The sequence below is a fragment of the Meriones unguiculatus genome, chromosome 8 (genome assembly GCF_030254825.1).
Source record: "Meriones unguiculatus strain TT.TT164.6M chromosome 8, Bangor_MerUng_6.1, whole genome shotgun sequence".
In the NCBI taxonomy this organism is placed as follows: Eukaryota; Metazoa; Chordata; class Mammalia; order Rodentia; family Muridae; genus Meriones; species Meriones unguiculatus.
The window spans coordinates 21063722-21080099 of NC_083356.1; the positions used below are offsets into that span (position 1 = coordinate 21063722).

At 45.2% G+C, this 16378-nt stretch overlaps 1 protein-coding gene across 1 annotated transcript in view; it reads left to right on the top strand.

Annotated features, from left to right (window-relative positions):
- The window catches only part of Enthd1 (ENTH domain containing 1), a 107425-nt gene that overhangs the window by 49001 nt on the left and 42046 nt on the right, over window positions 1-16378 (top strand). Inside the window, exon 6 of the mRNA XM_021640342.2 lies at window positions 4762-4885. Within this exon, the coding sequence (XP_021496017.1) occupies window positions 4762-4885 (124 nt within the window). The remainder of the gene's footprint in view (window positions 1-4761; window positions 4886-16378) is intronic.

The following is a 16378-nucleotide window of genomic DNA, read 5'->3' on the forward strand; positions in this document are numbered from 1 at the left end:
AACTGTGGCAGATGTGTTCCCCCTCATACACATGCTAGAAGTACACATCAGAAATGAGTAAGTGTTCATAAGAAGTTCCTTTTCGGAGTTGGTAAGCAGGGGCTGAGGCTGCAGCTGAGTAGGAGAGAGTGCTTTCTGTCCCCGAGGCCCTGGCTCCAATCCACAGCACCAAAGACATGACAGGGAAGGATGAAGCACCTCAGAGAACATTACTCAACTCCTATCCGTAATTAGGTAAAACCTTTCACGCTGATGAAAAAAAAAAAAAAAGTTTAATTGCTGCCACCCTGTCTTTGTGCTGAGAGGAAGGGCTCCTCCAGCGCACTGCTGGCACAAGCAGGTGCGAATTCTGAGGGTACAGTTTGGCAGCATTCAAACTGGAGATGAGCCCGCGTGAATGCTCAGCCATGACACCGTGCACACACAGCTTGAAACGGCGGCTCTATGAAGCTCCTTATTGCATCAATTTTAATAGATAGAAATGAGAAAAATCCTGAAGTGATTACCAATAGGGGATGATTAAGTTCATTTACACAACAGAAATAGAGCTCAGCTCTGTCCTGAGAGAAGCATGTTTGTAATACACGCTTCAGTGAAAGAAGCCCACGAGGGGACAGCACCCAGCGAATGATTACATTTATTATGCAGGAAGATGGCCGACATAGACCGCTTATTCCTGAGCAGGCATGTGTGCACGCATAGTGATTCCATTTAGCTTTTTAAAAAATGAGTTGGCACAGAAAGTATCCCCCCAAATTCATAAAACAAGCTGAATGCTAGTTGTCTGAAGTAGAGGAATTCAGCGCCTGTGGAGAAGTGAGCCGAAACTTTGTTCTTTGCTCTTTACCATTCGTGTTGTTTGGTGTTTTGCAGTGAGTATTCTCTAACCTAAAAAATAATAATAAAAGCACAAACATAAACATTAAAGTGGACTTTTAAGCAGAAGCAATGATGCAGCAGAGATGGGAATGACGAACAAACATAATTAGAATAAGCTTAATTTCCATTTCCCTTGCAGCTCTGATGAGTTCAAAATTTTGCAAATAGGACAAATTGCACAGAAATAAACCAAAGGGCAAAATTTGTATATTTTTCATTTTGCAAAATCCTAAGTGGAGGCAGCAGAACACAGACATTTATCATCCATCAGTATTGATTTAGCAACTCACAATGACATAGAAGCTTTGGTCAGCCTTAATTTTGTGTGAGCCACTTCACAACAGCTCCTATCAGTTGCTATGGAAACAGCTGCAACCAAATTTTTTTTTTTTTAATTTTCTTTTAGTGGGCAGGAAATGAAGGGGGTTTTGTTTGTTTTTGTTTCAGTAAAGCTACAGATAACCTTGTTTCCAAACTGAATGATAAAAACTCTGGACAATATGAAGAAAATGGGCCAGTGTCAATCATAAATATTAAAGGTTTCCTTAGTTTTGAAAGTATTACTCTGTTGTGCTAAGAATTTTATTCATGGGGTGAGATGGTTCAGTCCGTGAGAGCACTTGCTGTGCAGGCACGAGGACCTGAGTTCAGATCCTGAGTGCCCACAATAAAAGGGGCCGTGACCACGATTGTCTGTGACTGCAGTGCTTAGTGGAGGGCCGGGGGAGGGCAGAGACAAGAGTATTATTAGCAAGTGCAGTGAGCTCAAGGTTCACTGAAAGCCCTTGTCTTAAGAGAGTAAGACATGAGTAAAAGAACACATCCCACACAGTCCTCCAGTCTTCAGATACTGTGCCTGGGCATGTGTTCTTGTGCACACACACACACACACACACACACTAAACTCTATGGAAATGGTTAACTGTGTAGTATGCATATGCATTTCTTTTTAGTGTTAAATGACATTCCGCTGCCTGGATGTAGCACCGTTTACCCATTCTCCTACCAAGGCTTTCTTCCAACTTCTGTCAGTCATGAATAAAACTGCCATAAACACTTGTGTGGTGAATAAGCCAGACTTAGATACTAGATACCGCATTTGCTCATAAAGGTAGGACCTAGGTTTAAAAGTCTATACATACTTCCATACACATACATTTGCATATATATATAAAGTTGTGTGTAGATTTTTGTCATTGAGAAGCTGAAAAACTTTGTATCATTATAAAACACAATTCCTAAAATACAGAATGAAATTAACGTGCTTGCATTCATTTGGGGTTTTTCTTCTGTGGCGGTATTTTTGCTCTGAGAGGATAATGAGTTTAATGTGTGCAGACTCCAACAGGTAACCATGGATACTCTCTGTTTTCAGTATCTTCGGTATCCTCAGCCTGGAAGAAGGGACGTGCAGACACACCACAGAAGAGATTGTCATAGGCTTGAGATGGTGGCATGTCAGTCTGAGCTCATGCAATTTGTGTTGTCAACACGCTAAAGAAAAAAGATCATAAGATAATTTGACTTGATAGAGCAATGCATTTGATAGAGTCCAACACCCATTAATGGAAAAACTCAGCAAACTGGAAATCAGATGGTGGGCAAACTATGAAGAGTCATTTCAGCAAATACGATACCAAGGAAATGCTGGGAGAGATGGCCAGTGTTGCCAGCCCAGAGGGGCACACGCTGCAGTATCAGAGTGGGTGAAACAGAAGCGGTGATAACCCCTCAAGCTAACCACTCCTGTTTTGCTGGTAGGATTTTCAAAAGGTGGAGTTGCCCTAGGGAAAAAAACTTGGTAATATTTTATAAAACTGAACAAATGGGCTGGAGAGAGAGCTTGCGATTTAGAGCACTTCCTGCTTTTGCAAAGGACCGAGGTTTAGTTCTCAACACCCACATGGCAATCCACAACCAGCCATAACTCCAGTTCCAAGGATCCCATACCCTCTTCTTGCCTCTGTGGGCACCAGGGACATACAGGTGCACAGACATACATGCAGGCAAAACATTCATACACAATAATAAATATTTTTTCTCCATTAATTTATTTCTTTGGTCACTTTACATCCTGATTGCCGTCCCCCTCCTCCCCTCTCAGTCCCCTCCTCACACACTCTCCCCTCTCCTTCTCAGAATGTGGGAATTCCTCCAAGGGTACCAACCAGCTCTGGTGCATTAAGTGGTTACAGGACTAGGCACATCCTCTCCCCTTGAGGCCAGACAAGGCAGCCCAGTTAGAGCAGGATCCAAAGCTAAGCACAGAGGGGCCCCGCCCCAGTTGTTGGGGACTCACATCAAGACCAAGCTGTGCATTTGCTGTATATGTGCAGGGGTCCGAGGACCAGCCAGGTATGCTCTTTGGTTGGTAGTTCAGTCTCTGTGAGACCCCATGGACCCATGTTAGTTGACACTGTAGATTTTCTTGTAGAGTCCTTGACCCCTCTGGCTCCCTCAGTCGTTCCCTCAACTCTTGCATAAAATTCCCTGAGCTCTGTCTAATGTTTGGCTCTGAGTCTCTGCATCTGTTCCCATCAGTTGCTGGGTAGAGCCACTCAGAGGAGTTGTGCTAGGCTCCTGTCTACTAACACAGCAGAGTAACAGTAATAGTGTCAGGGATTGGTCCTCACCCATGGGATAGGTCTCAAGCAGGGCCAGTCTTTGGCTGGCCACAAAAATTAAATCTCTAAAGACAAAAAACAAAAAACCATGTGCCTCTTCTGGGCATGGTTGGTTAATCCCAACACTCAAGAGGCAGAAGCTGGTGGATCTCTGAGTTCCGGGCCAGCCAGGGCTACATAGTGAGACTCTCTCAACAACAACAACAACAAAATCTGAATACATGACAATCCATCCATTTACCAAGGGCACCCTTAGTCATCATAGATATGGAAGCGTACTGACAGTATACAAAACCCTGCCCCCAGAGATTTTACCTAAAAAGAACCCAGACGTAGTTAAGTGGGTTAAACATCAGTGTCTGCTGCACCCCTCAGCAGCAAAGAGGAAGGAGCTTTCACTGCACAACAACCTGAGTGAGTCTCTGGGAACGGTGCTGGATGTAAAGAGCCAGTCCTAACGGACCGCATGCTGTGCGGACCCATTTACATAACACACCTTAAAAATCAAGATTACAGACATGCCAGAGAGATTTATAGGAGCCTGGGGTAGATTTGCTTTGTCTCCTGGCTGAATTCATGTCAGATCCCAAACCTAATGTCCTAGTTGGAGTTACTACTGGTGTGATCAAATACCATGACCAAAAGCAATTTGGGAAAGAAAGGGCTTATTTCACTCACAGTTCCATATAACACTTCATCATCAAAAGCAGTGAGGGCAGGAACTCAAGCACCACAGGAGCCCAGAGGCAGGAGCTGATGCTGAGGCCATGGAAGGGTGCTGCTTACTGGCCTGCTCCTCATGAGTTGCTCAGCCTCTTTCTTAGAGAACCCAGGACTACCAGCCCAGGAGTGATCCCGCCCACAATGGGCTGGGACCTCCCTCATCAATCTCTATGTTAAAAAATGCCCTAAAGGCTTGCCTACAGTCAGATCTTATGGAAGCATTTTCTCAATTGACGTTCGCTCCCTCCTCTCCAGTGCTTGTAACTTACATCAAGTTACAAGCCAGCATATACTGATTTTCCTTTGATCATGTGTCTGGGCATGTGCACATGAGCGCAGGTGCCTTTGGAGGCCAGAGGCATCAGGTCCCCTGGAACTGGAGTGACAGGCCGTTGTGAGCTATTGGATGTTCATGCTGGAACCCATCTCTATCCCTTTCAAGGCCATCACACCCTCTTAATGGCTGAACTATCTCTCTGGTGCATTTCTGTTTAGTTTTGTTTTCAATGCATGCCTTCTCTCTTGTTTCTGTCAGGACCTAACACTGTTGCATGATGAATATCCGAAGCAGCTTTTGCCAACAATCCCTCCTTCCATCACGTCTCCTACTTCCTGGCTGTCAGAAGGGGAAGCAGAGGTCTGCAATCTCTGGGATACAGGTAATTTGGTTACAGACAGACGTTTCTTCAGAAACAGAAGGTGCACTAGGAGGGAAGGCTACACAAATAGAGGATTTGATTTTGAAATACAGCAGTGGTTGACTTTGTTTCTCGTTGGTAATCAGGGACAAGACTGACATAATAAATCCAACCTGTACATGGCCTTAGACTCCCATTTTGTCAGTCACTTGCTACAGTGATTTTTATTCTTTCACTTCTTTTTCATTTTTTTAAAAAAAATCAACTTAAATCCTTAAACTTTTTTGAAAGCTTTGAAGAGTAGAACTAATTTTCTGTTCTTAAAAAAATATTTATTTTTATTATTTTTCTATGTATAAATGCTTTGCCTGTATATATGTCTGTGCACCACATGTCTTGTGCCATGGAGGCTAGAAGAGGGTGTTAGGTCGCCTGGAACTGGCAGTTGGGAACCACCACGTGGGTCCTGGGTAGTGAGCCCAGATCCTGTGCAAGAGCAGCCAGTGCTCTTAACTGTTGAGTCATCTCTCCAGCACGATTTTAGTATTTTTTTTAAGCGTAACTCGTTTTTGATGAAGTTTAATGAATGAGATCCTTCTAAAGCAGGCATTACATAAAAACGTGAGTAAGCACAACGCCTAGTGTCAACCCCACAGCTTAACTAATCATCTCTTGAATAATTAACATTAGGAAAGGGCACAGGCTAACGCTGGCATGGTAGCTCACCTTGCAACCCCACCACTCAGGATGGCAAGATGGGACAGACAGAATCAAAGCCAACCTGCACGACAGTGTAAGACCCTATCTCGGAAACCTTGGGAGGAAAGGGCACAGGATAAAATGACACAACGCCACCTCCAATAAATGACAATGCTGAGTCCCATCTGGGCGCGGCTGCTGTCAGGACCCTCTGGGGTCTGGCTCTGGTTAAACCTCTCCCTTCTGTCACTGCTCTCCATGAAGTCCCAGTTTGCAATACACTTTGGAGCTGAAGATGGAGCCCAGGCCTCATGGGATGTGGGCTCAGTGCACACTGCACACCCAGGCACATCCTGGTGGCAATAGGCTCCTCTTCTAGGTGTGCTCAGCAGTGGGGTGGACCACCTTTCACCAGGAAGTGAGGGAGACGTCCTCAGCCCCTCTCACCCCTGCCTTTGCTTTTCTAGCTCCTAGCTGTCCCCTCCTTCCTCATAAAGGTAGTTCCTCATGGTTTAGAGTCTCTCTGCTTCCTGTTCTTCGACCATAAACCTCAAAGTTTCCCCTTACACAGATTCGCAACACCCCAATTGGAAAGCCACAATGTTAGTATAGACTTATTTCCTTACAAGCACATGTTTATGAATAGTTCTGTAAACTCCTGTGAGAACTATAAGAATATTTTTAGAAACACAACAAAAACATGAAGTTGCGTGTGATGATATTAGCACAGATAATTGTTATAAATCGCTATAATCTAGGGACAGCTTGCTTGACAATTTATTTGTTTGTTTGTTTTTGGGACAGTGTCTCACTAGGTAGCCTTGTCTTGCCTGGAACTTGCTGTGTAGACCAGGCTGACCTGGAACTAAATCACAGGGATCCACCTACCTGTGTCTCCTGGGTGCTGGGATTGAAGGCTGGCACCACCACATCTGCCTTCCTTAGTATTCTTATACCTTTAAAGCAAACAGCCCAAATCTAAAAGCTTGAAGGTAGAGCAGTAAGGAAAATGTTTCTTGTATTCTACCATCGCCTAACATTTTTTCTCCTACATTTCAAATATAGACTTTCTTTTTAAGAGCAGTTTTAGATTCACAGCACAGCTCAGTGGAAAATGCAGAGATTCTGTGTGCTCCTGTGCAAAGCACTATCCACATTTATTACAGTCAGACTTGACTGATGTGATGGTCATTCTAAGTCTGTAGTTTTGTCCCAGTTCACTCTTGGTGTGGGGCATTCGTGTGTTTGAACACATGGCATACATGCACTATTACCATACAGTGTGGCCTCCTTGTCACAAGGTCCCTCGGTGATCCGCTGTTCATCTCTGCCTCCCTCAGTGCTGGCTGCCGCTGACCTTTTTACTATCTCCATAGTTTTTCCTTCCTTAGAATGTCATAGCATTGCAATCGCGCTTGCATAACCACTTTACTTTGCTTCTTCCCGGTCGTGGTGGTGCACACCTTTAATCCTGGTACTCTGTGGTCTACAAAGCAAGTTCCAGTACAGCCCAGGGAAACCCTGTCTCAAAAAAAAAAAAAAAAAAAGATGGGCTTCTTTCAGGTTGTGACCTGCCGTGAAAGTTCTTCTCATGGCTGAATCCTTCTTTTCTTCGGAGTGCACAATAAGATGTACCAGCGTATTGATTCAGCCGCTACAGGACATCTTGGTTGCTTTTGGTTCTACAACCCTAACTTAGCAGCCAAGGTAGGCCTTTGTGTGAATATTTATTTTCCCTCTAACACTTCAACACATATGCAGGTGAGAATTGATGAGAATCAGAGGCCACACAGCACGCTGCGTGAGGAAATGCCCCCACTGCTTTCCCTGGTCAGGGCCATCTCAGGCAGAGGGGCTCGGCCTGTTATCTTTAATGTGTGTGCACACGTGTGTGTTTATGTTTGGGTGTATATGTGCCAGTGCATGCACATGCCATATGTGGAGGAGGCTTGAAGCTGATGCCAGATGTCTTTCTCAGCGGCTCTCTGCTTTGTTTTCTGAGGCAGGGGTCACCGGGGTCATGCAGGGCCTCTCGCTGAACCCAGAGCTCACCAATTCCTACTCCTCTTGCTCTTCCCCTTGCCCCCGGATCCAGTCTCTGCCCCCCTGAGTGCTAGCGTTCCAGGAGGCTCCGAGCCGGACCCGGCTTCTTTGTGCAGCAAGCACGTTATCCACTGAGCCATCTCTCCAGACCCTTCTCCTATTTTTAAGCCTTTCTTTTCTCCAGCCTTTCCCCTGCTTGCTAAAATGCAGATCCTAGCATTTCACTTCCCAGCTTCACAACTGTCAACAGCTCTCTGCTGCCAGTGAGATAATCTAGTTTTTCATATTGTCATATGAAATTTCCATAGTTTGATCCCAGCCAGTCTTTCTGGTCCCATCATCCCATGCCGCCAGTACTCCCAGGACTCTGCGACATTCCATGTGTAGTCCTTTCTCTTTAGACTCTCTTTGTTCCAGGGTAGCATGCTGGTCTAAATTTTGTGGTGTAAATACCATTTATTATGTTCATGGATTCTCTGGGTCAGGAATTAGGACAAGGCACAGTAGGGAGGGCTTGCCTCTCCCATGATGGATAGATCGCTGAGCCCGGCTGAGGAGCTCAAAGGCCAGGGCAGGAGTCTTCTGAAGCCTTGTCTGGCCTTGCTGCTGGCTATCCACTGGGGGCCTCAGTTCCTCTCCACATGAGCCTATTTAACTGGTCTTTCCACGTGGGCTAGTGAGAGCTTCCTCACAGTGTGGTGCCTGGCTCCCAGGGTGAGCACATTCTGTCCAAGAAGAGAGCAGAGACCCAGCAGAAGCTGTATAATCCATCTCAGAATCCACTGTGCTCCCAGTATTCTGTTCACCCAGGCAGGCGGAAAGCCTCACCCAGGCTCAGTAGACAGGGGAGCAGACCTCCGGCTCTCATGGAGGGTCATAGGGAAAGAAAAAAAACACTGGGTGGGATTCATGTTGGTACATGCATCTATGTGCCAGTATGTGTTTTTGGAAAATGTCAATCAGCTTTCTATCCAACTATAAATATTTGACAAAATCTTATTCAAATAGCAAGGCCCAGTGAAAATGTCACAACTGTTATGAAATCTTTCTATGTGCTAAGTAATTTCTCATTTCGCTATGGTCGGACTCACATGGCTTTCCCCATACCACATATTATTCTTAAGTTTGTATTTTAATCTGTATACATTATACTTGCCTTAGAACTACATGAGTTCATATGTGAATATACTCATTAAAAACATTTAAATACTGGAAATAAAGCCATTCCACATCCTGACGTCTCTTACCCAGCATAATCATCTCTACAGGGCTAACAGCTAATAATGTGGTAAGTATTTTCTAGACTTTCCTCTGTATATTTGCACACATATTTTGAGTTATACACAGCTAACTTTATTTTGTTTTAAAACATTATTCTGTACTTTTCCTGAAACTATATGAAGTGTAAGAATACCACTGGGTCGGAGGTGGAAAGATTGCTCAGTATTTAGAGTACTTGCTGCTCTTTCTAAAGACCAGAGTTCAGTACACACACATACACACGCACACACAATTTTTTAAAAATATAAAAATAAACCTTAAACAATAAACCAGAATACCACTTGGTTATCCTTGTGTGTTTGTTACTATACAGAGGTTTTTCCTAATCTGTAATATTTAAATATATAATTTATTCTCCTGCTGGTCAGCATTTTAGTGTTTTATGTTTTTTCACTCATAATAATGGCTCTGGTGAATAGCCTTGTGTACATGGGAGTGTTCTTTAGGGTGAATTTTTAGAGATGGCTTCCCTAGGCTCAATTGCACGCCCATTTTCCTTTTCATTATTGCTGTCAGTTAGCTCCTCAAACATCAGTGCCAGTTCATGCTTGCAGTACACGAGAGCACCCATCCCTCACGCCCTCACTAACACTTGATACTTTCAAGCTTTATATTTTTATCACTTGTATGAAAGTTGAATTATGTAGCTGGTATAATTGGAATATTTCCACATATTGATTGGGTGTTTTTATTTTCTCCTCTGTGGCTTGCCAATTTATATAATTAGCCCATTTGTCTTGTGTATTGTTTGTTGTTCATCTGAATTGATTTTGTAGCATTACATATATATGCACATATAATTTATGTCTGTAATTTGTGTTGCAAATCTCTTCTAGGCTGTGGCTTGTCTTTCAGCTTTCTTAGTGATGTGTTCAGAGGAGTTTTAGGTTTTGTATTATTACTTTTTTCCTTCAGAGCTTGTGAGTGTGTATTTGACAGGGTGAAAAGCAGCTCTTGGGTTGTAGGCATGGCTTAGTCAGTAGAGTACCTGCCACACAAGCATGAGGATCTGAGTTCAGATCCCCAGAGCCTAGACTAGAAAGGCATAGAGTTGACTATCTGACAATAATACCAACCAGGCATGACAAGCTTTCTTTTGAGTTGTTGGTCAGGGTTGTCCAAGAGATTCCCCAAACACAAAATATGACAGGCTATTGCTGCTCCCCTTGGTTGCCCACCCCAAGAGGACCTGAGCAGACTCTGATCTGAAAGCTTCCTCCTGGAAGACTGGCTTTCATGGTACCAGAAGGTGCCATGCAGCTTCCAAAGGAGGGAAACAACCGACAGTGCTACCCAGCTACGCTGCCTGTGAACCACATCAACGACCACATGGAACAGCAACACTAAGGGTGCAGTCCTGGCGTGCAGACTGTGGCAGCAAACAACGGTCTTCTAATTGGGCTTAAGGCCTGCTCGACAAGAAGGAACTTGTGCCTGGTTCTGAAATCCTAGCCAACTACTCAAGGCCAGTGAAGTCATGGGTCTTGGAGGAGAACCTACAATGGCCACATTATTAAACCAATACAATCTCTAACTACGTTTGAAATATTTATCTTCACACCCACAGCTAAGTGTAGCTCCCACCCCTCATTGCGGAAACTTCTCCTCACAACAGAGGGAACCATTGCAGAACCACACCAATCAAAATGCAGAGCCGTGGAGCACAGTCCTTGCTGGTACATCTATAACACAGCTCCCAGACCTAAGGCTCAGGGTCCTAACAGAAGAAGAAGGGTCAGAAAGATTGTGAGAGCCAGGGGAACGGGGAGTTTGCTGTGAGATATGTCTCCTAGAACTACCAGAAGCTGCACCCATCAAGTCTCATCAACATGGCTGCCTAAACAAGATCTGAATATGGACAATACCAACAGACTAATGTGGGAGGGAGAAAGCTCATGAGGCCTCAACCTAGACAAAGCACTACAAGCAACTAAGGAATGCAGAGAGCAAGTTGTCTTCCTTGGGCATGAGTCCCTCATTAGTGATTTGATACCAAGTGGTCAGCTCTGAACATAGGTATGCAAGTAACATTATACAGACTGAGCAAGTTATACTTATATGTTTAGGAAAGTGTGTGTGTGTGTGTGTGTGTGTGTGTGTGTGTGTGTGTATCAACAATTAAAAAAAAAGAGGCCATGAATTTGAAAGAGAATAAGGTATGGGAAGGTGGTATATCACAGAGTTTGAAGGGATAAAAGGGAAGGGAGAAGAAATGTAATTATAATCTTAAAAATTAAATTATTTAATAGGAAAAAACTGGATAGTGCATGTATTCTTATAATCATAGCCTTAGGGAAAGGAGGTGTAGACAGGTGGGTCTTTAAAGCTCACTGGCCGGCCTAGTCTGGTCTGGTAAAGGTGCTTGCTGCCAAGCCTGGCAGCCTGGAGTTTGATCCTGGGACCCACAAGGTGGAGGGAGAGAACAGACTCAGCACAGCTGTCCTCCGAGCTCCACATAAGTGCCAGGATGCTCATGCCCATGTGTGTAAAAGTAAAGGTGGCAACAGATTGAGGAAAGACACGAGATATCAGCCCCAAGCCTCCACACACAGAGACACAAGTCCAACACGCACACACTACACATACACACAACACTAAATACACAAACACTTTCAGATAGTTTCCCCAAGCTAATGGGATACATTCACCTTATTATATTTTCATGGCTTGAGTTGTGTAGTCCATCTTGATTTCAAGTGTGTGTGAGTGGTTGTAGACAGCAGATCGGCCGGCCAGATACCTCGCAGTGCTTATGGATCAGTCCATTTCACTCATTCTGTGTGTGTGTGGGCACACTCATATGCTCATATATACCTGCCTGTGCATGTACACAGAGTCCTGAGGTCTGTGTTGTGTGTATTCCTCTATATTCTCTTTCTTATTTTTTTGAGGCAAGGTCTCTCACTTACCGTCGAGCTTGCCGTGTTGGCTAAGTCTGGCTGGCCAGTGAGCCCCTGAATAAGCTGTCTGTCTTACTCTGCAGTGCTGTAGCTATAGACATATGTGGCGACACCTGCCTTTTATGTGGGTACTGGGATCTGAACTCAGGTCTTCATGCCGAGATGCCAGGTATTTACCCATTGGCCGTCTCCCCCGCTCCTCGGTGGCGCTTTGAAGTGATTCTTGGACGTGTACTGGCCCCTGAGTTTAACAGCTCTCTTCCTGCTCACCCTCACTTTGTGCAGTGACTGTGACTGCACTAACGCACCTTAATACTCTTCTTGTGGGTGACCTCAGCACCTTCACGGTTACATAAACAGTGGTGAAGTGACACTTTTCCTCCCCACTAGAACAAAGCGGGCTTTTATTTCTGTGTCTGTGATTTGATGCAGATTTCAAAACACATTATTCTGAGTTTCTGTCCGGTTCTCTAACTTATCCTGTCAACAGATGGTTCTGATTTCCATGTTCTGATTTTGGCAACTTCAGCCCATGGCAAAAATAAAATAAGAAAGCTATTCTGGCCAGGCCCTCTGTTCTGTTCCCTTCTTCTCGCCTTTTGTCCTGGTTATTTCTTTTCTTTATCGTCCCCTGGCATTGGCCCTCATGATTTGTCTACGTACGCGGCCGTCCCCTTCACTGCTGCGTAGTATTTCCTGGTAGGTGCACCCTGTCACCAGCTCCCTGGGTAAGGTTGGTTCATTTGTTTTCGGTTTTGTTTTTAATTCTACACAGGCCTAGTATGAACTCACGTAACTTGTCCAAGACCCCTGGACCTCACAGACAAGAAGTTCTTCAAGCCAGCGATTCGTTGGTTAGATACGAGCTCCTCGAAGTCACCTAGCATGCCAGATTGTCTTCTGAAGACCTAGTTTCTCCTGGTCCCCGCCAGCCCCTGCTCTTGTTATACTTGAAAAGCTGCCAAGGGAGCGAGTGAGATGGTCTCTCATTTGTTCTAAACTGTTGTTTTTTGGTTTTTTTAAAAATGAAATTGAGCATATTTTCATGTGTGGAAACATTCCACAGTCTGACTCACTCGTGTTTCCTTGTGTAAAGCATCTGTAAGTATCTTTTTGCCATTTTCCTGCCTGGTTGTTTGTCTGTTTCCTAATTGATCTGTGGGAGTCTGCATCCGGGCGGGAGGCTGAGCGCGCCATCTCGTGTGGCACTGCAGCTCCCGGGTGCTCTCTACACCTCAGATGGAGGGTTTGCAGAACAGAAGTTCTGAATTCTAATGAGGCAGAACTTTATTCTTTATGATCTGTGTCTTCTCTAATCTGGCTTCTGTAATTCGGGAAATTTCTTCCTTGTCCTAAGAGCATGAAGATACCTCTATATAGGCTAATGTGTAAAAATAGTTTGCTTTCCATGTTAAAACACTGATATACAGTCAGTGGTGGTGTGTGAACCAGGCATCCAGTTTCTTCTTTCCAGAGAAAAGCTGTTCCCGAATCATTAGTTGAAAAGTCTGTTCCTTGCCGCAGTGAGATGTGGTCCCGTGCTCTGTCCAGAGCCATCAGGTACGCACGCGTACAGCAAACAGTTTCCATTGCGCTGTTTATGACAGCTCTTGACGAGCTTTCCTTCAGCAGCAGTGACTGTTCTCACCCCCTGCTCTCCTGCATGAAAGCTTGTTGAGCTCCCTAAGAATTCCACCTGAGTCTTGATTGGCACAGTATTGAATCTTTCAATCTGTTTGGAGAAACGAAGTCATTACAACAGCAAATCACCCCATTCACTTAACTCTTACTCCTGCATTTCTTCTTCTTACATATAGGTGTCTTGTAATTTCAGCTAGATTTGGTCTTTTGTGCTTGATATGCATATGTTCTCAGTATAAGTTGGTGCGATTATGATTTTGAACTTCAAAGTGTAGAACTTCGCTTCCAGTTTGGAATTGTGGTCTTTCCTGGGATAGAACTCTGCCACATCCTTGGTGGTGGTGTCGAGAGGTCAAGAGTCCAAATCATCAGTTGGCCCTGAGAGCTCATGGGCTCTGCCTGGTGTTCTGCAGTGTTCCAGGATGCCCGGTAAGCGAGGAGGATTGACGTGCTGTCAGTTCTCTTTGTTTTCAGCTTACAACAGCCTGATCAAGCCTACCTCATCAGGACCGCCTTGAGTCCTGAGACATACCTCTGTTTTCATGGCTGCTCTAAGAAACTTCATCTGGTAAATTTCATGTTCTGTTTGTTGATGGTGCAGATGAGTGGAATTCATTTGTTTTGGTATATTGGTTGTTATAAGCAGCCCCTACTGAACTCTTAGCAATTTTCCTGATTTATGTACAGAGTCTTCTGGGTTTCTCATATTGAAAACCACATCATCTGTAAGTAACGGGAGATTTAATTCTTCACTAGCAAGGCCTGCGTCCTTTGTGCTTGGCTCTGCCCACCACCCCAGTGCTTCCACATTGAGATAACAGCACAGCAGGGGCTTTTTGAGACCTGGTCCATACCAACAAGAGTTCAATGTCAACCCAATTAATAGGGTATATTCACTGTACACTTTTCCAGATCTCCATCGCTAATTTGTTAGCAGTTTTTAAAATCAATACATTTCAGATTTTCTCTGCTTAGCATCCATACTGTTACCTACAGATTTCTTTTTCGGACTATTAATTTTATAAATTATTGACCTCTAACTATTTAAAAACCCTGAATTTCTTGGTGGATCCTCAATTGGCCTGCCATGTCTTCTTTTCTTTTTCTTTCTGGATTGGGTTTGCCAGTGTTTACTTCAGTGTTTCCTGTGTCTTGGGTGACATTAAGACTGTTGTCTCTCAAATTCTCTTTGCTGTGTTTTGATCCTGAAGCTTTGCTGCAAAGGACGCGGGAGGTGTTTTCTCCTCTTTATCTCTGGGATGGAGTTGTGCAGAGCTGTAAGTCACATGCTGGGAGACACATCAGGAGACCTGTAAAAGCTCCGGCAGTGTGGTTTGTCCTTAAGACTGCAGACGGGGATGGAACTCCGATGTGGGTCCTTCCTTACTAGGAAACGGAAGGGGTTTAAGTGAATCAGCCTCAGCACCAGGTGATGACTGGTTTTCTCACTTGGGGCGTGGTGGTGTCCTCTGCTCTGAGCAGTTTGGGCAGTCAGTGTTTGTGGTCAGGAGATCACCCTTCATGGTAAAGAGGTCACCCTAACAAGGGAACGTTTCTATTGCTGCAGCCTCGCCTGCAGGGCAGTTCAAGGTCACAGCATCCCTGTTTCTCAGCCACAGCCCACTGAGCAGCCACTCTGACTGACTAAAGTATTTTCCCAGCAGATGTGGGAGCACCTCCTCCACAGTGGATGTATTCTGTCAGGCATTCATAGGGACATGAGTGTCTTTGCCTCAAGTGTATGTCCACATGGCTCTGCCTACCGACCTTCTTGTCACCAGTCTTCCATCTTATTCTTTCCAGCCGCTGACGAGGACCCTGCAGCCACTGCTCGTGGATTCCTGTAGATTCTTCTTGGCATCTTGCCTTTTCTCTTGCATCATATGAAGATGTACTGTCTCCAGCTGTCTATGGAGAGGACTTTCTAGGGCATCCTGAGGGGAGCTGTAATCTGCTCCCTTCACTCCTTAGCAGTCCTTTGCAGGCTTACTTAGAAACCAGTTCCGTCCTTGTCCCTCCCCATAGCTGCAGTGAGGAGCTAGCTCTCCATGAACCTGTGGGTGTAGGCTGAAGGAATGGGAGCTGTGGTGTGGCGTCTCCACCACATGCCTGTGGTGCTTCCATGGGCCTCTGAACCGGTTTTACCTGTGCCGTATGGACCAATCTCATTTGGCAGTGGAAAGCTGTTGTGTGTGTCCAGCTTTGTGATCCACAGATCAGCTAACACAACAGCCATTATGTGACAGGACAGAGTGGTTAGCTGTTCTGTGCTCAGACATTTGGTCTCTTCTCAGGGCCGCATCATAAGCTAAGAGTTGTTTTTCGGGTGGACAGTAATCATAAGCAGAAGGCATGGCCTTGTCCTCGAATTAGAGACAGTAGCCTGTTGTTTCCTACCAGGGCAGAAGGGCTTCCAGAGAGCACACCTGTCTGCCCCAGGCTCCTCCAGGCTCCACAGCTCAGCACTCAGTGTGTCTAGCAGCCTAGACCTCCTGCAGAGCTTTGTCTTCCTGTGGTCTTCGCTCAGTGCAGGCAGTGGCCAGTAGAACAGGGCCCCAAGGCCTCCAGAACCCAGGCAGGCTATGGATGGCGTGTCTCTTTCTTTATGTAGGGGAACTGAAGGTACTCACAGTTTGTCTTTCCCGTGTGTGTGTGTGTGTGTGTGTGTGTGTGTGTGTGTGTGTGTGCGTGCGCGCGCGCCCTTCTCATTGTCCAGGCCACTGAACACTCTAAACCTATCACAGCCATGGTAGGGCCTGCACTTGAGTGCACATGGCCCCAGGAGTGCCTGGTGCTGGCTGCACACACGGAGTTAACTTCATGCCGTCAGTGGAGTGGCCTACACTGTGAGCCGGAAAGAAGAAAGCCCAGTCCCCAGAAGATTCAGCAGAAAGTGGGCATGTGGCTCACTCCATGGTCCCAGTACCCAGGAGGCTAAAAAGGGAGATTA